The sequence below is a fragment of the Trichosurus vulpecula genome, chromosome 4 (genome assembly GCF_011100635.1).
Source record: "Trichosurus vulpecula isolate mTriVul1 chromosome 4, mTriVul1.pri, whole genome shotgun sequence".
NCBI classification, from domain to species: Eukaryota; Metazoa; Chordata; class Mammalia; order Diprotodontia; family Phalangeridae; genus Trichosurus; species Trichosurus vulpecula.
This window is the reverse complement of record NC_050576.1, coordinates 137546774-137563549: the sequence shown is the minus strand read 5'-3', so window position 1 is coordinate 137563549 and position 16776 is coordinate 137546774. Positions and strand designations below refer to the sequence as shown.

At 37.2% G+C, this 16776-nt stretch overlaps 1 protein-coding gene across 1 annotated transcript in view; it reads left to right on the top strand.

Annotated features, from left to right (window-relative positions):
- The window catches only part of SDCCAG8 (SHH signaling and ciliogenesis regulator SDCCAG8), a 285884-nt gene that overhangs the window by 155086 nt on the left and 114022 nt on the right, over positions 1–16776 (top strand). Inside the window, 1 exon segment of the mRNA XM_036753380.1 lies at positions 14970–15097. Coding sequence (XP_036609275.1) covers positions 14970–15097 — 128 coding nt within the window.

Genomic DNA, 16776 nt, shown 5'->3' with positions numbered 1-16776 from the left:
TTTCTCCTTTTATTTCTCCTTTCAATTTATCCACGTAGATGAAATCTATTTTTAAAACTGATTTTAATAGTTGTTTTAAGATTATTTACCTAAAGAAAAGCAGGGTTTGTGGCCCATGCTCATCATCCCTGCTGCTGGGGAGGTTGAGGCTGGCAAGATCTCTTGAGCTTGGGAATTCTGAACTACCGTGGGCTAAGCTGGTGCCTGCGTTAAACTCAGAGACAGAACAGTTTAAAGCTTCCTTGCTGATCTTCAAGGGGTCAGTTTATGAGAAGCCACTAAATTTCCAGTCTGAATAAGATAAGGAGAGCCAGTATCAAAATAAAACAAAATGAAATTATTGATGAATTGACATTTAAAAATGTTTTCTCACAATTATCCATCAGTGTGAGGCTTTTAAATGCACAGCCTCAGTTGAAGTCATCCAGGCAGGATGGGGCATTAGAAAGAATTCTGGACTTGAAGGCCATTGGCTGGCTAGCTGCATGACCTTGAGTATGACTCAATTTCTTGAAGTCTCACTTTATTTGTCTGTAAAATTAAGAAATTGAACTAGATGATCTCTGAGTCCTTTTAACCCTAAAATTTTATGACTGGCTCAATGACTTTGGTTAAAGACAAATTCACTAGAAAAATTGTGCCTGGAAATAGGAATAGAATGAAGTGTTATCAGGGTTTCCTCACATATGGATCCAGACATTTTGTACTTATATGTGTTTGTGTGGGAGAAAGCAGAAGAGGGAGGTATAGATGGCCTAATGAATATTTACCAGACCAAAGCAGAGCAAATGTACGAGTGTAACAGCAATAGAGCAATTCGGTGGAATAAATAATTTGGAATTTTTGCAGAAGTCACTGGAAATGCCATAAAAATGTTTTCATGGAGGTAATAAGATATTTACAGTGCAAGGAGGATCATTGGACCTGTAGAACAATAAAAAGAACGGTGGATGTGGGAGTCAAAGCATGTAAGTTCAAATCCAGCCCTTTCATTTACTACCTGCTTCACCTTAGGCAGGTCAGTCAACCTTTCTGGGTTTCAGTTTCCTGTTCTGCAGAACGGGTGGATTAGATGACCTCTAAAGACTCCTTCAGTTCTCAAAGATCTAGAAAGATTTCTTAAACAAACACTTTTCTCCATCAAAGACCACGGAGCTCCCTCATTTGGATTACAACATCACAGTATCAGATGTGATGTATGAGTTTGAGGAAATGACACTAAAAATAGCCAAGATGGGAAAAGTAGCTGGATTAGACCAAGTATATACAGAAAACATTCTTGCTGGAGGTGACCCAGCCGTGAGGACTTTGAGAGATCAATTCTTAAGGTATCAGAGGTGGAAGGTGGAAAGGTGGAAAAAAAATCTCAAACCTTAGCTCTTCCATCCCCCCAAAAGGAGGGAGGAGATGGAGAAAACATTAACATATGCCTCTTTTCCCATTTTGTAAAATTTTAAATAAGATTATCTATATATCAAAGAGATCCTCAAAAAAGATTTAAGAAGACTCTTTCAAATGATAAAACTTTGTATTCACACAGTTGACTGAAAAGTAAAGTGAATACAAAATCACACTTTACTTATTATTGACTATAAAAATGCGTTTGGTAGAGAAAAATACAGCTTTTAAGATTGTCCCCCAATAAGGTATCTCTATGTACATGTCAAAATCAAATGAAATTTCTTGAAAGATATGAGTAGAGAAAACTTTGTTAGTCATTTAGAAAAAATTAACTTATGTTCAGTGTACCTAAAGACTACAAGAACATATATATTTCATTTTAGCCATATTTCTACCAAAATGGCATCATGAAAAGTGTCTTGGTACTTTCAGGAGTAAACTTCATGTATATATATAAAATTTGTGTGTGTAATCATTCCTCAATAATACATTGCTGTAATGTACTTGTGGTAAAATAGTTTTTACAGAGTATATTTATTGTTTTTACCTTATTCTATTCATCTCTTTTGACGGGATTCAAATAAAAATGGTCCAAAGACAAGTTGCTATTCTGCTATTATTCTTTTAGACTTAATGTTTGCTGACTTTTTCTCAGGAGGCTAAAAAGACTGCTTTTTGTGATTGGATGAAGGCATTGAATGCAAGCTTATCTTCAGCAGCTTTGTTGAAAGCACCTTTAGGACAAGTCTTCTAACAGACAAGTTGACAAGGATGACACATGCCTTATTCTCTTCCTATAGGATTGTAATTTCTTTTGCTGGCTCACTATATTTTAGAACCTTTTTTTTCTATCTTGTTTTGAGATTATAAGTATTCAATATGATTAGGTCTAATAAAAAGAATTCTCAAATTTTTAGGACTTGTTATTATGTCTGGGAAGATGTGAAAAGTAGGTTAGGATGAAATGGTGCCCCAATTCCAGTCCAGCTTATTTTCTGAATTCCCAAGAATACATACTATATGTGTATATATGCATATATACGTATGTTATATGTGTGTATGTCTATTTTTAATTTTTAAAATAGCAAAAATCTACCTTATCTCTTTCCCCCATTAATGCCCCCCTCCAATTGTGAACAAAAGAAAAACAAAAACCTTGTTGCGAACATGTATAGTCAAGCAAAACCAATTTTCACATTGGCCATATGTGTGTGCACATATGAGTATATGTGTGTACATATGTGTATATATGTGTATTATATATATATTTTATAAAATATGTGTACATGTGCCTTATTCTGCACTGTGAGTCCAAGGATCTTTTTCAGTTTTTATTTGTTGTCCAAGGATTTTTTTCACCTATTCATTTTTTAAAAGATAGCAAGTTTCTGATGTATGATTTTAACCACCTGATTACATCTTTTCAGCTAACCATTATATACAATTATGTGTTGCACATTTCCTATCATTTTATTGCATAAATATGCATCAATCAGGGAGTTTATTTCTGCAATAAAATATTTCTTGCCATAAAATAATTAGTACAAGCATATACAGTATTATATTGAAAAAGGAAAAATCCCTGAGACATTTGACTTTAGTAGTAACAATTTTGTATTCGTTGGTAATTCACTGTGATTACTGTACATATCCCTTGACATATCACAAATATGTCACCAAAATGCATTTCCCTGGTGTTATTAGATTTAACTGTGCTCATCTAAGGAGTTATCAGAGGAAATATTGAAAACTAGTAAGATTCCAGAGAGAAAAACAAGAACCAGACAATGAACTGATAAAACCAAGTTAAATAGAGCAAACAAAGGTATTTTTACTATGTTAAAGTGAAAAGGAAACATCTGTCTCAGTTTTGTCATATTTTGGAGAGCATGACGGTAGAGCACAGGGTGATGTCATACATATGGGGTACTGGAAAGAGTACTGGCCTTTGAATGAGAAGACCCAGGTTTGATTTCTGTCTCTGATGCTTTTTGTTAATCCTTTTTAGCCCTATCCAAAAAGGAAATAGGGGCAGCTAAGTGGCACAGTGGATAGAGTGCCAGCCTGGAGTCAGGAAGACTCATCTTTGTGAGTTCAAATCCAGCCTCAGACACTTACTAGTTATGTGACCCTGGGCAAGTCACTTCACCCTGTTTGCCTCAGTTTCCTCATCTGCAAAATGAGCTGGAGAAGGAGATGGTAAATCACTACAGTAATTTCATCAAGAAAAGGGTCATGAAGAGTCAAACATGACTGAAATAACTGAACAACAATAAGAAGGAAAAAGGCTGATTCAGCTTGTAGACAGAGTTTACTGAAGTTCTTTTAGTGGAAGCTAAATGGTCCCTTATCAGGGGTACTGTAGAGGGATATCTTGTCCAGATACAAGTTGGACGAGGTGCTCTCTGAGGGCCTTTCCAACTCTAAGTTATATAGTCCTGAGCAAGGACCTTAACTCACTGAACCTTGGTTTTCTTGGGGGTAAGATGAGGATAACTGCACGGGTTGCTTCTCAGGGTTGTTGTGAGTAAACAGCTTTGCAAAATTTATTGTTGTTGTTGTTGTTGTGAGGAAAATCTGGGGATCTGTCCAGTCAATCGTTCCCATTCTTTCCTCTTTTGTCAGTTGCTAGCTACTCCCTTTTTCCCTTCTTCCTATAAACATACTCAGGTCTACCTTCTCTTTTAAAATACTTCACTTGGTTCTCCCATCTCTTTAAAATGCTAGCCTATGGCTCTCCTCTCTTTCAACTACTAGTATCCTTTATACCCACTGCCTTCACATCTGTCCCTTGTAATTTGACTTCCTGTCCCACCACTCCTCCATCCATCCTCCTCTCTCCTTTCATGTAGCCAAAGCCCTAGTTGAGATCCTCGTCATCTCTCACCTGAACTACTATAATAGCCTCCTAATTGGTCTTCCTGGTTCTCCTTTCTTTAATCTTTTCTTGACACAATTGCCAAAATAAGGCATAAGTCCCCTACATGTCACTCCTTTGCTTTTTGTGGTTCCCATTGATTGTAGGATAAAATTAAAACTCCTTAGCCTGCTCAAGGCCCACCCTAATTGAGCTTCCCCTTTCCTTTTCAGGTGTATTGTATATTATTTCTCTTCAAAAAAAAGAAATAAGAAAGGACCAGACATACTCTGCTTCCTAGCCAAATTGGACTCCAATTTGCATTGTTTTGGGGAGTTCCCCCAAATTAATACTCTATCCTCCACCTGCCATGCATTCTTACAAGCCATTCCCATGCCTGGAATTCACTCCTTCCTTATCACCACCTCTCAGAATCCTTAGCCCCCTTCAAGTTTCATTGCATCTGCTCCTTCCTCAGTGAAGCTTTCCTTCGTTCTCCCTCCTCCATTTTTCTCACATTATACTTGTTTATGTATTTGTCACATCCCCCAGTATACTCAAAGCTCCTCTGGGACCAGGTCTATTTGCTGTTTTGGTCTTTTTATTTCCAGCATATAGCACAATGCTAGGCACTTAATAAATGCTGGATGAATTAAATTAAATTGTAAAGCTACAAAATACGACTTTGTTCTTGTTTTCTACACCTTGGACTCAGACTGACACAAACTACAAATTAAGAACAATCTAGCTGCATATGTTGAGCACACCAGAACTGCTTAGAAACACAATAATATAGACTGAAAGTTCTTTTTCCTTCCTTTCATTCCTCTTGTGTTACCCCTCAGGTATCTGGGTAAGTTTTATGAGGCTTATACTTAAGTAAAAGATCTTCCTGAATAAATGTAGTAGGGAATTCACCAGTCAGAACTCCCATTAGTGCTCAGCTGCATCTTTCTAAGATGTCTTCATTGCCTATTATAAAAGTACTAATACCTATAGAAGGAAAATACTAGCAACATTGGTACTCGTTTCCAAATTGTCAATATCCACATGTGTGCTGAGACTCCTTTTACTTAGAATGTAAGATTGCCATCAGTTCTAGACATTCTGGGATATAGATGTTTTTACAGTAAAAATGGTTTTCAGGGATGTCTTTGTTTTTCTCCCGCGTGTCTTTGTGTTTGCTGTTTTTCTGAGAGAAGGTGTCCTCCTTGTCTCTATTTCCTGCTTCTTTTCCTGGTAATGGTACATACGCTGACCTGATAACGCATTTCTGAAACATTGAGTCTGAAACACTGACATACTTCTCAGGGATGGAAATAGAAATTATTTACTCTAGGAAATCTGTGTGTTACTGTTAAATCATTTGCATACTGGAGGAAGGAGAGGTTACAGAATTGAGTTCCCATGTGTTTTCCTACTCTCCACCTCCCCATGTTTCCATCTCTGCTCAAATGAGAGGAAAAACGCAGCCTTACTAACAGTATAAACAAAATTTTTGTTTCCCCTGAAAGCAATGAACTTAATGTACTGTCCATAAAATAGTATTTTTTTTGGTTCTGAAAAATCTCCCAAGTGTACAGTTAATTCGTAGATCTGAATATGGTTATCTTATCTAGTTTCCTATTTTTTAAGGGCATCATACCTAAACTCTTAAAAGACAGCCTCCATACTATTCTGAAGCATCACTGTCATCTATTAGAGTCCATTTCAGTATCTCATCTTATTTAGTTTTAGGAAGTTCTTTATTATATTTTATGTTATATTATATATCATGTATATTATATTTTATGTTGAAATTTTTGTTACTGCTTTTAAACTCCAATAGTGTGGTATAGCATAAAAAAAGCACAGGACTTGGGAACACTAAGATCTGGATTTGAGATACAGCCCCAGCACTTACTAATTGTATGATATTACATATATTACTCGTTTGCTCTGTGCCTCAGTTTCCTCATCTGTAAAATAACATGTACTCTCTACCTCACAGGTTTGTTGCAAAGAGAGTACCTACTTTGTATAATTTTATATATGTGTGAATGATTATTGTTATTTTCCACCCCACCCCACCTTCCCATTTCTATATATTGGCTTTAAATATGGAAGTTGGCAAGCTTGGCCCCAAAGATGAGATGAGAAAATGCCCCTCCCTCTTTTGCAGAGCTGGAGGCTCTGGGTAGAGAGCATTGCATATACATTTCAATTGATGTGCTAGTTAGTTTTATTCAGTTGCTTTTTCTGCTTTATTTCCCCCTCTTGTTTTTATCCTTTGGAGACAAGAGGTTGTTTGTGTGGGTATAGGAGGGTAGGAGGGATACATCTGGAAACAAAAGTGATGTAACAACAAAGGATATAAATAATTTTCATAAAGAAAAATGTGGAGGTTAAATTTGATATGGTTTTCTATAAGGACCTGCCTGGTCAGTGCCAAAGAATGATTATTTTTCAGCTTGTGTATAGCGCATTCACTATTAATAGATCTCAGTTTCATGTCAGCTTTTTAAATAACAGTTGACTAATGTGCAGTTTGTGGTCCATTATGACAACCTAAGCTTTTTCTTCCTAGTTTGTCTTCTTCACTCCTGGCCAGAATTAATATTCATTTGCTGATAAACTGGATGAAAAGAATCAGATTGGCTAAAAATAAATGCCCCTTTTGTTTCATTCAAATAGAAAATCATGTTACAGTTAAAAATGAATAAATTAAAGTATATATTTTATAGTCTGCTTTAAGGGCAAAATTACAGATATTTATGATTTTAGAAAGAACTTCATTCTGAGGCAGTGTAGTCTAATTGGCACAAAAGAACAGGCTAATGATCTTGAGATTTAGATACAGGAAAGCTGAAGGATGGAAGTTTGTCATCAGCATACTGCCACCTACCCCTTTAGCACCCTTCTCCCCTTCTTTAAGTAACCTCCCATATGTCCAAAGATTCATTGTTCTGCTCTTTCTTATAAATCTGCTCTGCAGCATAGTGGATAGGGCACTAGAGATGGAGTTGGGAAGACCGAAATTCAATTCTGGCCTCAGACACTTACTATCTGTGTGACCCTGGGCAAACTCTTAGTTTCCCAAACAGAATTATAATTGTACCTGCCTCCTAGAGTTGTAATGAGGATAAAATGATATAATATCTGTAAAGTGCTTGGCAAATCTCAAAGAGATATATTAGCTTATATACTAGGCAGCATACACTAGATAATATAGATAGATAATATGCTTACTAATATTATCTGGCTATCAGTTTGGAAAAGAGCTGATAAAACTAATACACCCCAAGAGGGATGCCTGAAAATAGATGTAGTATTCTGTCTCTTCAAGGGCTGTTTCTATTTTAATTATGAATAACCTTTTCACTTCAAGGAATTAATTTCCACTGGTGAGATTTCAGGTGTCACTGACAGGCCAGTGAGGTCCTACCTTTGTGGGTTAGGGACCTTCCTTGGATCCCTCAGATTGCACTACAAGGCAGTTACCTTATTTCCATTTACGTGAAAGATTATCCCTGTCAGGATGTTTCCTCATCTCTGCCACTGACATTGTGAGACTTTGAGAAAAAAAATTTAACCCTCTCTTCTTTAGCTTTTTCATCTGTAAGGTTCAGGTTATGCTTTTTGAAGAACTATATCCCGATGCTCGTGCAAAATGGTGTGTTCAATACTCTTTGCTCTTTGAGGCGTGTTTTGTTTAAGTAACAAAACTTGAAAAATCATAAATGCTGTGATGTGGTAATTGAGAGAATAATTGAGAATTTTTTGGCCTCATTTCTATATGTTTTTCATCTCTATGTTATTATTTCCTCCTTTAAAAATAGAATTAGCTACATTTCTCAGTGTGAACCATATTAAAATGTAGTTGTTGACAGTGAGTCCAAACTGAAAGATGGCATATTGGACTATATTCTTCTTCATTCTCCAATCACTCCCTTGAAGTAATTTAGGTTCCTAGGAGTTTAGTTCTTTTAGGCCATTATCATTTTCTGGAGCTTGATGGAGACCCTTAGAGAGAGCCAGGACTTAAGCTCGTGCCAGCCATCTAAGGTATAGCCAAGGTGCAACCAACAAAGTGAGAGCTCAAAGGGGACTTGGTTTGTTTTGGTTTTCGTTTTTTAACTTTTTTTCAACAAAGGGACTAAGTTTGTAATGCCGTGAAAATTCAATCTCACTTCTGATTCTTACTATTTTATGTGACTGGGAACAATTTATTAACCTCTCTGAGCCTCTTTCTCCATCTGTAAAATGGACTTATAATACCTGTAGTACCTATTTCATAGGTTTGTTGATCAAATTAGGCTACATGCACACATATACATGTGTGTATATACATATGTATAGTCCCTTCTGAACTTTCAAATGTTATATAAATGTCACATTTTATTACTGATATGTATTTGTTTTGTCAGAAGTCAAGTTGCATATATTTGAGTGAAGGCTCAACCTTTTCATTGGGCAATAACAAATAGGAGTGCAGTTTACCTTAAGTAAAAATGTTTCTGGTCCTGGCTGTGTCACTATCTAGAAATGGCACCTTGGGTATCTTTCTTAATCTTCATTGATCTCAGTCTTATCTGTAAAATACTACATGATCTCCCAGTCCTAAAATTCTATGATTCTCTGAAACATCCTCTGAACAAAAATGTGGTAACAGAGGGGCAGAATAGAAGATAGAAAAAAGTAAGCATAAATAAAATAAGCATAAAGAAGTAAGAAAATATAAGTTTAATATATTTTGGTTGGAGTCTTTTTTCAATTTTATTTTCATTTTCAGTTCCAAAATCTTCCCCCACCTCCACCCTGTCCCCCATTCTTTTAGAAGGCAAGAATTACAATATCATTATGAAATCTACAATTTAGTATTTTGTAAAGTAATATTAAGGTACAAAATATATAGCTTCTTAATCAGAGAAAGTTAAAAGTTGGAGAATGATTGAAAAAGACTACTGGGAAATGTATAACAAAATTTGATTGTTTTGCCGTTTAAATTTGCCTTTTTTTGTCATTGAGGAGTTGTAATAACTATAGTAAGCCACAAGCTCATACCTTTATATAACACAAATACTTTTTTTAAAGTATCACAAAATTTTTCCTATACAAATTGGACCAAGAGCTTTACCAATTCTTCCCCAAATTCTCAAGCATTCTCCAGGGACATTCTTTTGGTTCTACATAGCACTCTGTGGTAACCCTGATTCACCTTTTTCAAATTCAGTAACTTAATAATTAGGCAACTCAATATGAATGAAGAGGCAATTCAAAATGACCCTAACAGAAATTATGCTGTCAGTATTTGTTTTAAGTACCATTCTTGGGGTCTTAATGCTTTCTTTTCAACAGAGTTCTGTACCAGTATAGCTTTTGGACAGCAGAATATGTATATAGCTGTACTATGAATATTGTTTTTGTCTCCCTTAAGTCACACTCTTTTTCTGGAATGGAAGGCCTCATGGTGGCAGGGGGGTGCAGCACATATCTGTCCCATACCAGCACAACATGTTTGCATGGGGACATAGCCATTTGTCTTGTCTTTCATACAAATACAAGAGAATACTTCACACATACTTACAACAGTATTCTCACCCATTATGTGGGAAAGGAATAAAGCTGCATTAATTGATATTTTTTTATTATGAAGCTGTCAGACATTAACAAACTTTAACATCTCCTTATATAAAGAACAGAAAAAAGAGGATTGAATTATGACACCATGAATGTTTTACAAACAATTTGGTTTTTAAAGTCCTTATTATATTTAATGTGATGGTTCCAACATTGCCCCAATTGTCTGTGTACCCTTGTGAACTTTCTTCCTCCCTTTTCTATGTATTTTTAAGTGTTGCATTGATGTTCTTTTTCCTTTTTTATGGTATGACTATCCACTACCCTGCCCAGCTCCCCAAAATAAAAGTGTCCTGTCTTATAACAAACATACATAGAAATCCATGCTCTGTCTCTGTCGGAAAAATTTTTATCTCATTCTATCTGTCAAAAAAGCATTTATTAAGTGCTATATACAAGATAGTACGCTAAGCACTGGGGATACAAAGAAAGGCAAAAATGCAGTCCCTGGCTGACAGAGCACATATTCTAATGTGGGATACAATATGCACACAACTAGGTTCAAGATGTTCTCAGTGTAAAGAGAAAGTAATTTCAGAGGCAAGGCATTAAGTTGGGGGAAGGGATGAGGAGAATGACGGCGGGGAGGGGGTACAGAGCAGGAAACAAAGGGCCGGAAAAGGTTTCCTACAGAAGGTGGGATTTAAGCTGAATCTTGAAGGAAGTCAGGTTGCTGGCTTAAGGCAGGGGGAAAGCATGGAGTTGGGGGATGATGTCTTTTGTGGGAGCAAGAGTGATTAGACCAGTGTACCTAATTATAGACGATAGAGTATATAGGTGTAAGTAGCGTAAGAAGACTGGAAAGAGGTAGGAAGGGGCCATATTTTAAAGGGTTTTAAATGGCAAACAGGAACATTTTGTATTCGATTCTAGAGGTAATAATTTATTGAGTGGAAGGGTGACATGGTAGGACCGTACTTAAGGAAAATCACTTTGACAATTGAGGGAAGGATACATAGGAGTTAAAGAGAGACTCAAGGCAGGAACCAACCAGCAGGCTATTCTGTTAGTCCAGGCATGAGTTAATGAGGGACTGTATCAGAGTGACAGCATGTGAATGGAAAGAAGGGGATATTCATGGGCCATGTTGAGAAGGTAGAAGCAACAAGACTCGACCACAAATATGTTGAAAGAGAGGAAGGAGGCAAGGATGAAAATGAGGTCACAGGAGGAGGAGGATGTTGCCTTTCAACAGTAATAGGGAAGGTTGGAATGGGAGGACTTGGGCAGAAAGGCTATGAGTTTTGTTTTGAACATGTTGAGTTTGAATTGTCTATGGGACATCCAATTCAAAATTTCCAGAAGGCACCTGGTGAATCAGGAGTATAGCTCAAGAGGAAAATGAGTTCTAGATACGGAGATCTGGGAATCATCTGCACAGAGATGATAATTGAACCCATGGGAGCTAATGCAATTATCAAGCAAGATAACGTAGAGGGAAAAGAAAAGAGTACCCAGGTCAGAACTCTGGGGACACCCACAAGTTAGTGAGAATGGCTGGATTAAGATTCAACAGAGATGGAGAAGGAACATTTGGGCAGGTAGGAGAATCAAGAGAGGAGAAACCTAGAAAAGGAGAGAGTATCCCAACAGAGAGAGCAATGGACAGTGTCAAAGGTGTCAGGTTTACATTTGACAGTTAACAAATTATTGGTAACTTTAGAGAGAAGTTTCAGTTGAATAAAATTGCAGAAGGTTTAGGAGTGAGAGAAGAAAAAGTGGAGACAATGTAGATGTCTGTCTCAAGAAGTTTAGCTGTGATAACAAGGAGAGAGAACAGTAGCAAGTGGGCCTGGTAGAGCATTTTTTTTCAGAATGGATTGACATGGATCTGTTTTTAGGCAGCAAGGAGGCAGCCAGTGGCAGAGGGGAGACTGAAGATGAATGAGAGAGGACAAGAGGAAGGAGGGAAAGACAGAGAAAGGAGAGAGAGCAGTCTTCTGGGAAAGATGTGAGGGGTTGGGATCAGGGGTATGTGTCAAGAGGTGTGCCTTCATGAGGAAGCCCAACTCTTGAGGCGAAAGAGAAGATAATAGAGAAATATATTTGGGTGATGTGAGATGAGAAAGAGATGAGAGAACTTTTAGAGAATGGCCTTATGTTTTAAGTGAAGTATTTGTCGAGGTCCTTAGCTGAGAGGGCAGGAGGAGGAAGTCCTTTAAGAGTCATAAGGAGGCATGAAAATGTTTAGCATCACTGTTCTGGGAAGTGGGATAGTGAATTGATTAGTGAATATAAAAGGATTGCCTTGCTGCACTGAGGAGCCAGTTAGGATTAGATAATGACCGTGGTAGGCTGAAGGGGAAGGTGTTTGGATATAGAGGGTAGTGTGGAGAGTTGAACTGATTTACCAGGTGATCAAAAAAGGGAAGGGAGGAGAGTGCACCTTGTGCAAGGTGATGGTCTGCAGAAGAACTGAGAGGCGATGAGATTGTAGAAGAGATTGTGAATTACAGACACAGGGTAAGATGGAATGAACTTTCTGTACCATTCTCCATCATCTCTTTACCCGCACTTATCATAGTGCCTGGCACATAGTTGGTGCTTAATAAAGGCAAGTTATTTAATATTTAGTACTTAATAAATATTAGTTAAGATATCGTGGATATAGCTTGTTGCATGTTGTCTCTCCGTTAAACTGTGGGCTCCTTGAGGACTGGGACTGTCTTTTGACTTCTTTGGTTTCCCATGCTTAGCAAAGTACCTGTCACATGGTAGATGTTTAATAAATGTTTATTGCTTGATTAACTCCTTACCTGAACCTGACTTGACTACCAAGAGATACAAAACACAAGTTTAGCTCCTTGTCTTAATACAGCTTACTAGTACATTTAACCTGCTATGGTGAAGAATTAGGCATTGTGCAAGACTATGAATGTTGTCCAAGAAAATGTACTATGGAAATACTAGAAATGCCTTGTAACAATTTCAACCCATAACATGAACCACCAAAGATTCCATCTGAGCAAGCACTAGTGCATTATCTTCCTGGGACTGATGCTATAACAGTATCCTAAACACTGAACTCCTGGAATGTAGGAATTAAAATGCCAAAACATTGCATGGCCTTTTGGAATTATTCATGTTGTTGGCAAAGGCTATGCAATAAAAACTTAATTAGTCAACTAAAGAAGCATGGATGAGAAATTCCTACAAATAGTTCAATATATGGAAGTATCTGTGTGTCAGAAAGTGCTATTTAAAAAGAAAAACCTAATAACATTTTCTCCTATTTCTCACCTTATATAGAACCAGTCCCATACACGTGATATGCTGATATCACATGGTGATGTCATTTAGACTATATCGATATCAGTTGGTGATATCATCTGAGGCTATACCATCATCAGTAGAACATTCTTTGAGTTCATTAATTCATTCCATCAACAATTTTAATGAATATGAAGCATAATTTATTGCAGAGGACCATACCATGTGTTGGGGGTATGGTATAATGAGCCAAGTAAGACAAGGTCAGCACCAAAATTGACCCCCAGGCAAATCACTTGACCTGTTGGATCCTCGGTTTCTCCATATCTACAGTGAGAATAATAGAATCATAGATCTACAATGCTAAGACGCTAGCAGTAAATATACTCTTACTGCTAAGTAGTGTTAAGCATCCCATACGTATCAGGTGCTAGGGATAGAAAGACCGCCGCCTCATTTTACAAATGTCAGAATCTGCCTAGTGATTTATGTGCCCAGCGTCACACAGGGCTTAGGACCTAGGTCTTCTGACTCCGGAGCCAGGGCTGCTTCCACAATAATATATTTTCTCCGCATTCGTAATGATGACAGCTGACATATATAATTTCATTTCTGCAAATCATTTATTATTTATAAATATCACATTAGTGTTTATATAATATTATAATTTCAAAGTTATACATACGTGATATGAATAATGTTTGTATGACCTATTTTATGGAGTTGTTTTAAGGGAAATTATTTCATATACTTCAGAGTGTTGTTAAATGTGAATTAGTATTAATCATCATGGAATTTATAGATTAGTTGAGGGTCAGACAAAAACATAGATAACTATATGCATAATATTACATGGTGAATTTAGAGAGGCATAAAACACATTGTTCTATGTGAATTCTCAGAGTTGATTTCCTAATTGTGTTTATGGATCCATACTCCTAAGCAACCCCCGTAACATTGTCTGAGGAATGAGGAGAGCAGTCAGTGACTTTTCTCCATGTTCTCTCCTTTGAAACCGTCAAAAAGAGATTTGATTGTACAGCACTTAGAGAAGTGATTCTCCTTCCAAGCCCCCACCCCCAGCCCAGAGTTCCAGTTTCATCTTTTCCTTATCTTTATGTAGCACAACGGGTCAATATGTGTAAGTGAAAACAGACCAACTTGGCACTACAGGATCATTGACTTGCTCCTGGATGGATTCCCTCCCATTATTTCAGTTTTCATTAAAACTTTGTGATGTGAAAAGGGAGCCAGACTCTCTAGCTTCGCCATAAGTTCATGCTATTTTGAATCACTGGCTCCTTCGACACCAGCATTGGAATATGAAACATTTGGGGATGGCAGAAGATTAACTAAAGATGCAAAACACACATTCATAACCCACATAAGACTACCCCAACCAATATTATGACCAAGTCTGAACTACCGTAAAAATCATGAGGCCATCCTGTAGTCATTCTTTGACTGATTGTCCATTTATATCATTTTCAATGTGGAATTCAATGCCCTTCTGTAACATTGTTTTGCCCAACGTTGTGTTTGACAGAACGAATTAAAATTAATGTATTAATTAATAAATAAAGCTGTGCTTTGAATGAGGGAGGCATTATGCAGCAATCATTAAACACTACAATGAAATTGTAAAGCCTTATTTTTAATACTCTTTACTTTTTGTCCACTTGGAGTTAGTTTGTGGCATGCATTTGACATTGCAAGAGGTCAATTTTTTTTCTCCTAAAGTCTGGTTATAGATGAAGATAGAATGCTTTTATGCTAAATTATTTATTACGTATCAGCTATCTGTGAGACTATGGGGGATTTTGTTTGTTGGGGCTTTGTGCATGTGAGTGCTAAATTTCTGTGTGTTTCCTCTGTTTTATAGGCTGGAAAAAGAAAGCATTCAGCAGAGCTTTAGCAGTAACGCAAAGGCCCAAGCCCTTCAGGCCCAGCAAAGAGAGCAGGAGCTGACACAGAAGATGCAGCAAATGGAAGCCCAGCATGATAAAGCTGGTAGGTGGTCGGGAAGGATTAGAGCCTGGGCACTCGCTCACAAGCTAGGCCCACGCCTCACTGTGAAATGACATCAGGAACACCTGTAACCTTTGGCTGGCCGAAGGGAGCAGATGCTAACGACACCGGAGATTCCGAATTACATATTAGTTAGCGTTTAAAAGAGAAAATGGAAAGTATTGCCCACTGTCTGTTGATTTCAGAGTGCTGCTCTCACATCTGTTGCACCATCTGGATTATGAGTTTATTTACCTGTGTTCAAGAAACGTAAAGCTGAGAGAGACCACAACAAAGTAGAAAAACAAAGGGCTTGTTTTTGGCTGGATTTTCAGGCACACATGTTATATAAAGAAAATAGCATCAGAAGCTCTGCGGGAAATGCTCTGAGCTTACAGTTAAAGTCTCCTGAATAGCATTGAACAGTTCCCACAGTACACACATTATAGCTACTCTAAAAGCCTAATGAGTTTGCCTCAGCATCCAAACTGGAGAAAAGCTTTAGCCATTAATCGGTTCTTAATTCACTGTCGCAGCTGGATGTAATTCAGTGGCTCCAAATTGATATGTTCCTTTATTTAATCTTTGCAGCCTCGAACATTTTTAGCATTTGTATGATTCCCCCCCTCTCCCCAATCTAGAAAGGATGTTTAATCCTTTGCATTCTTCAAGTTATTGCAACTGCTGTTAAAATTCACTAATACAAGGCATTGGCCACAGCTGGCAGCTTGGCTGAAAACTGACGTCTTTCATCATATTGGCTCCATCCTGCAGACTCAGTTGGCCAGTAACTCTTTACCTTTAATTTGAAAGTAAAATGCACTTTGAAACTATGCAGTTTGATTTGTTCAGTCAGAGCCTTCTTTGGTCCCTTTCAGTGTTGAGTTGGATATGTTCACAGACAGTGTTAGTCAAAACAAGACAGTATTTGTTAGTAGAATTTCATGCCATAGATTTTATAAGCTGATTGTACAGAGAAAAAGCTTAATTAGTCATTTCTTTTCCAGAAATTTTATTGTTCAATTTTAGTATACTGATACTTTGTTTTGTATACCATATACTACTGTCATTCACCTAGTTATTCTTAAAGCTTCTATATGGTTTATTATATGTTTCATATAGAATGTTTGATAATTATCACAGTTGATGCACATATAAGTTACTACTACCTGTCTTTCATTTCTTGGGTGAATAATTACCTGAAGGATATTAATTAAATAACTTAGTTCCATATAAAGTTTTCATCTATACCATATTGACCTACATAATTACCTCTTCAAATTTAAAAGCAAGAGATATTTTCTTATACTGGCCGCTGGCCAACAACAATAAATTTTGACCAGACTTGACCTAATAGGTATTTTGCCACCAACATGAGAAAGAAAGAGAGAAAATTATGGGATAAATTGTTCCAAGCTGCCACTGCTACCAGAGGCCTGGTGATTCCAGAGCCCTAGGCAGAGCCTCTGAAGGTTTGATCAGGGTAATTTACCATCTTTAACACCTCTTTGAACGCATTCCTTTTTACAGATCATTTCCATTTCTTTAACTGCTATGACTAAGTTTTTGAAGTAGCTCCTACCAAAGCAGCATTCCAAGGGAAGAAATACTATGGGAGGGTCAGCGGAAGAGAGAGGAAAGCAAATGCTTTCCTCTTCAAAGTTGAAGGATAAAAAGACTAT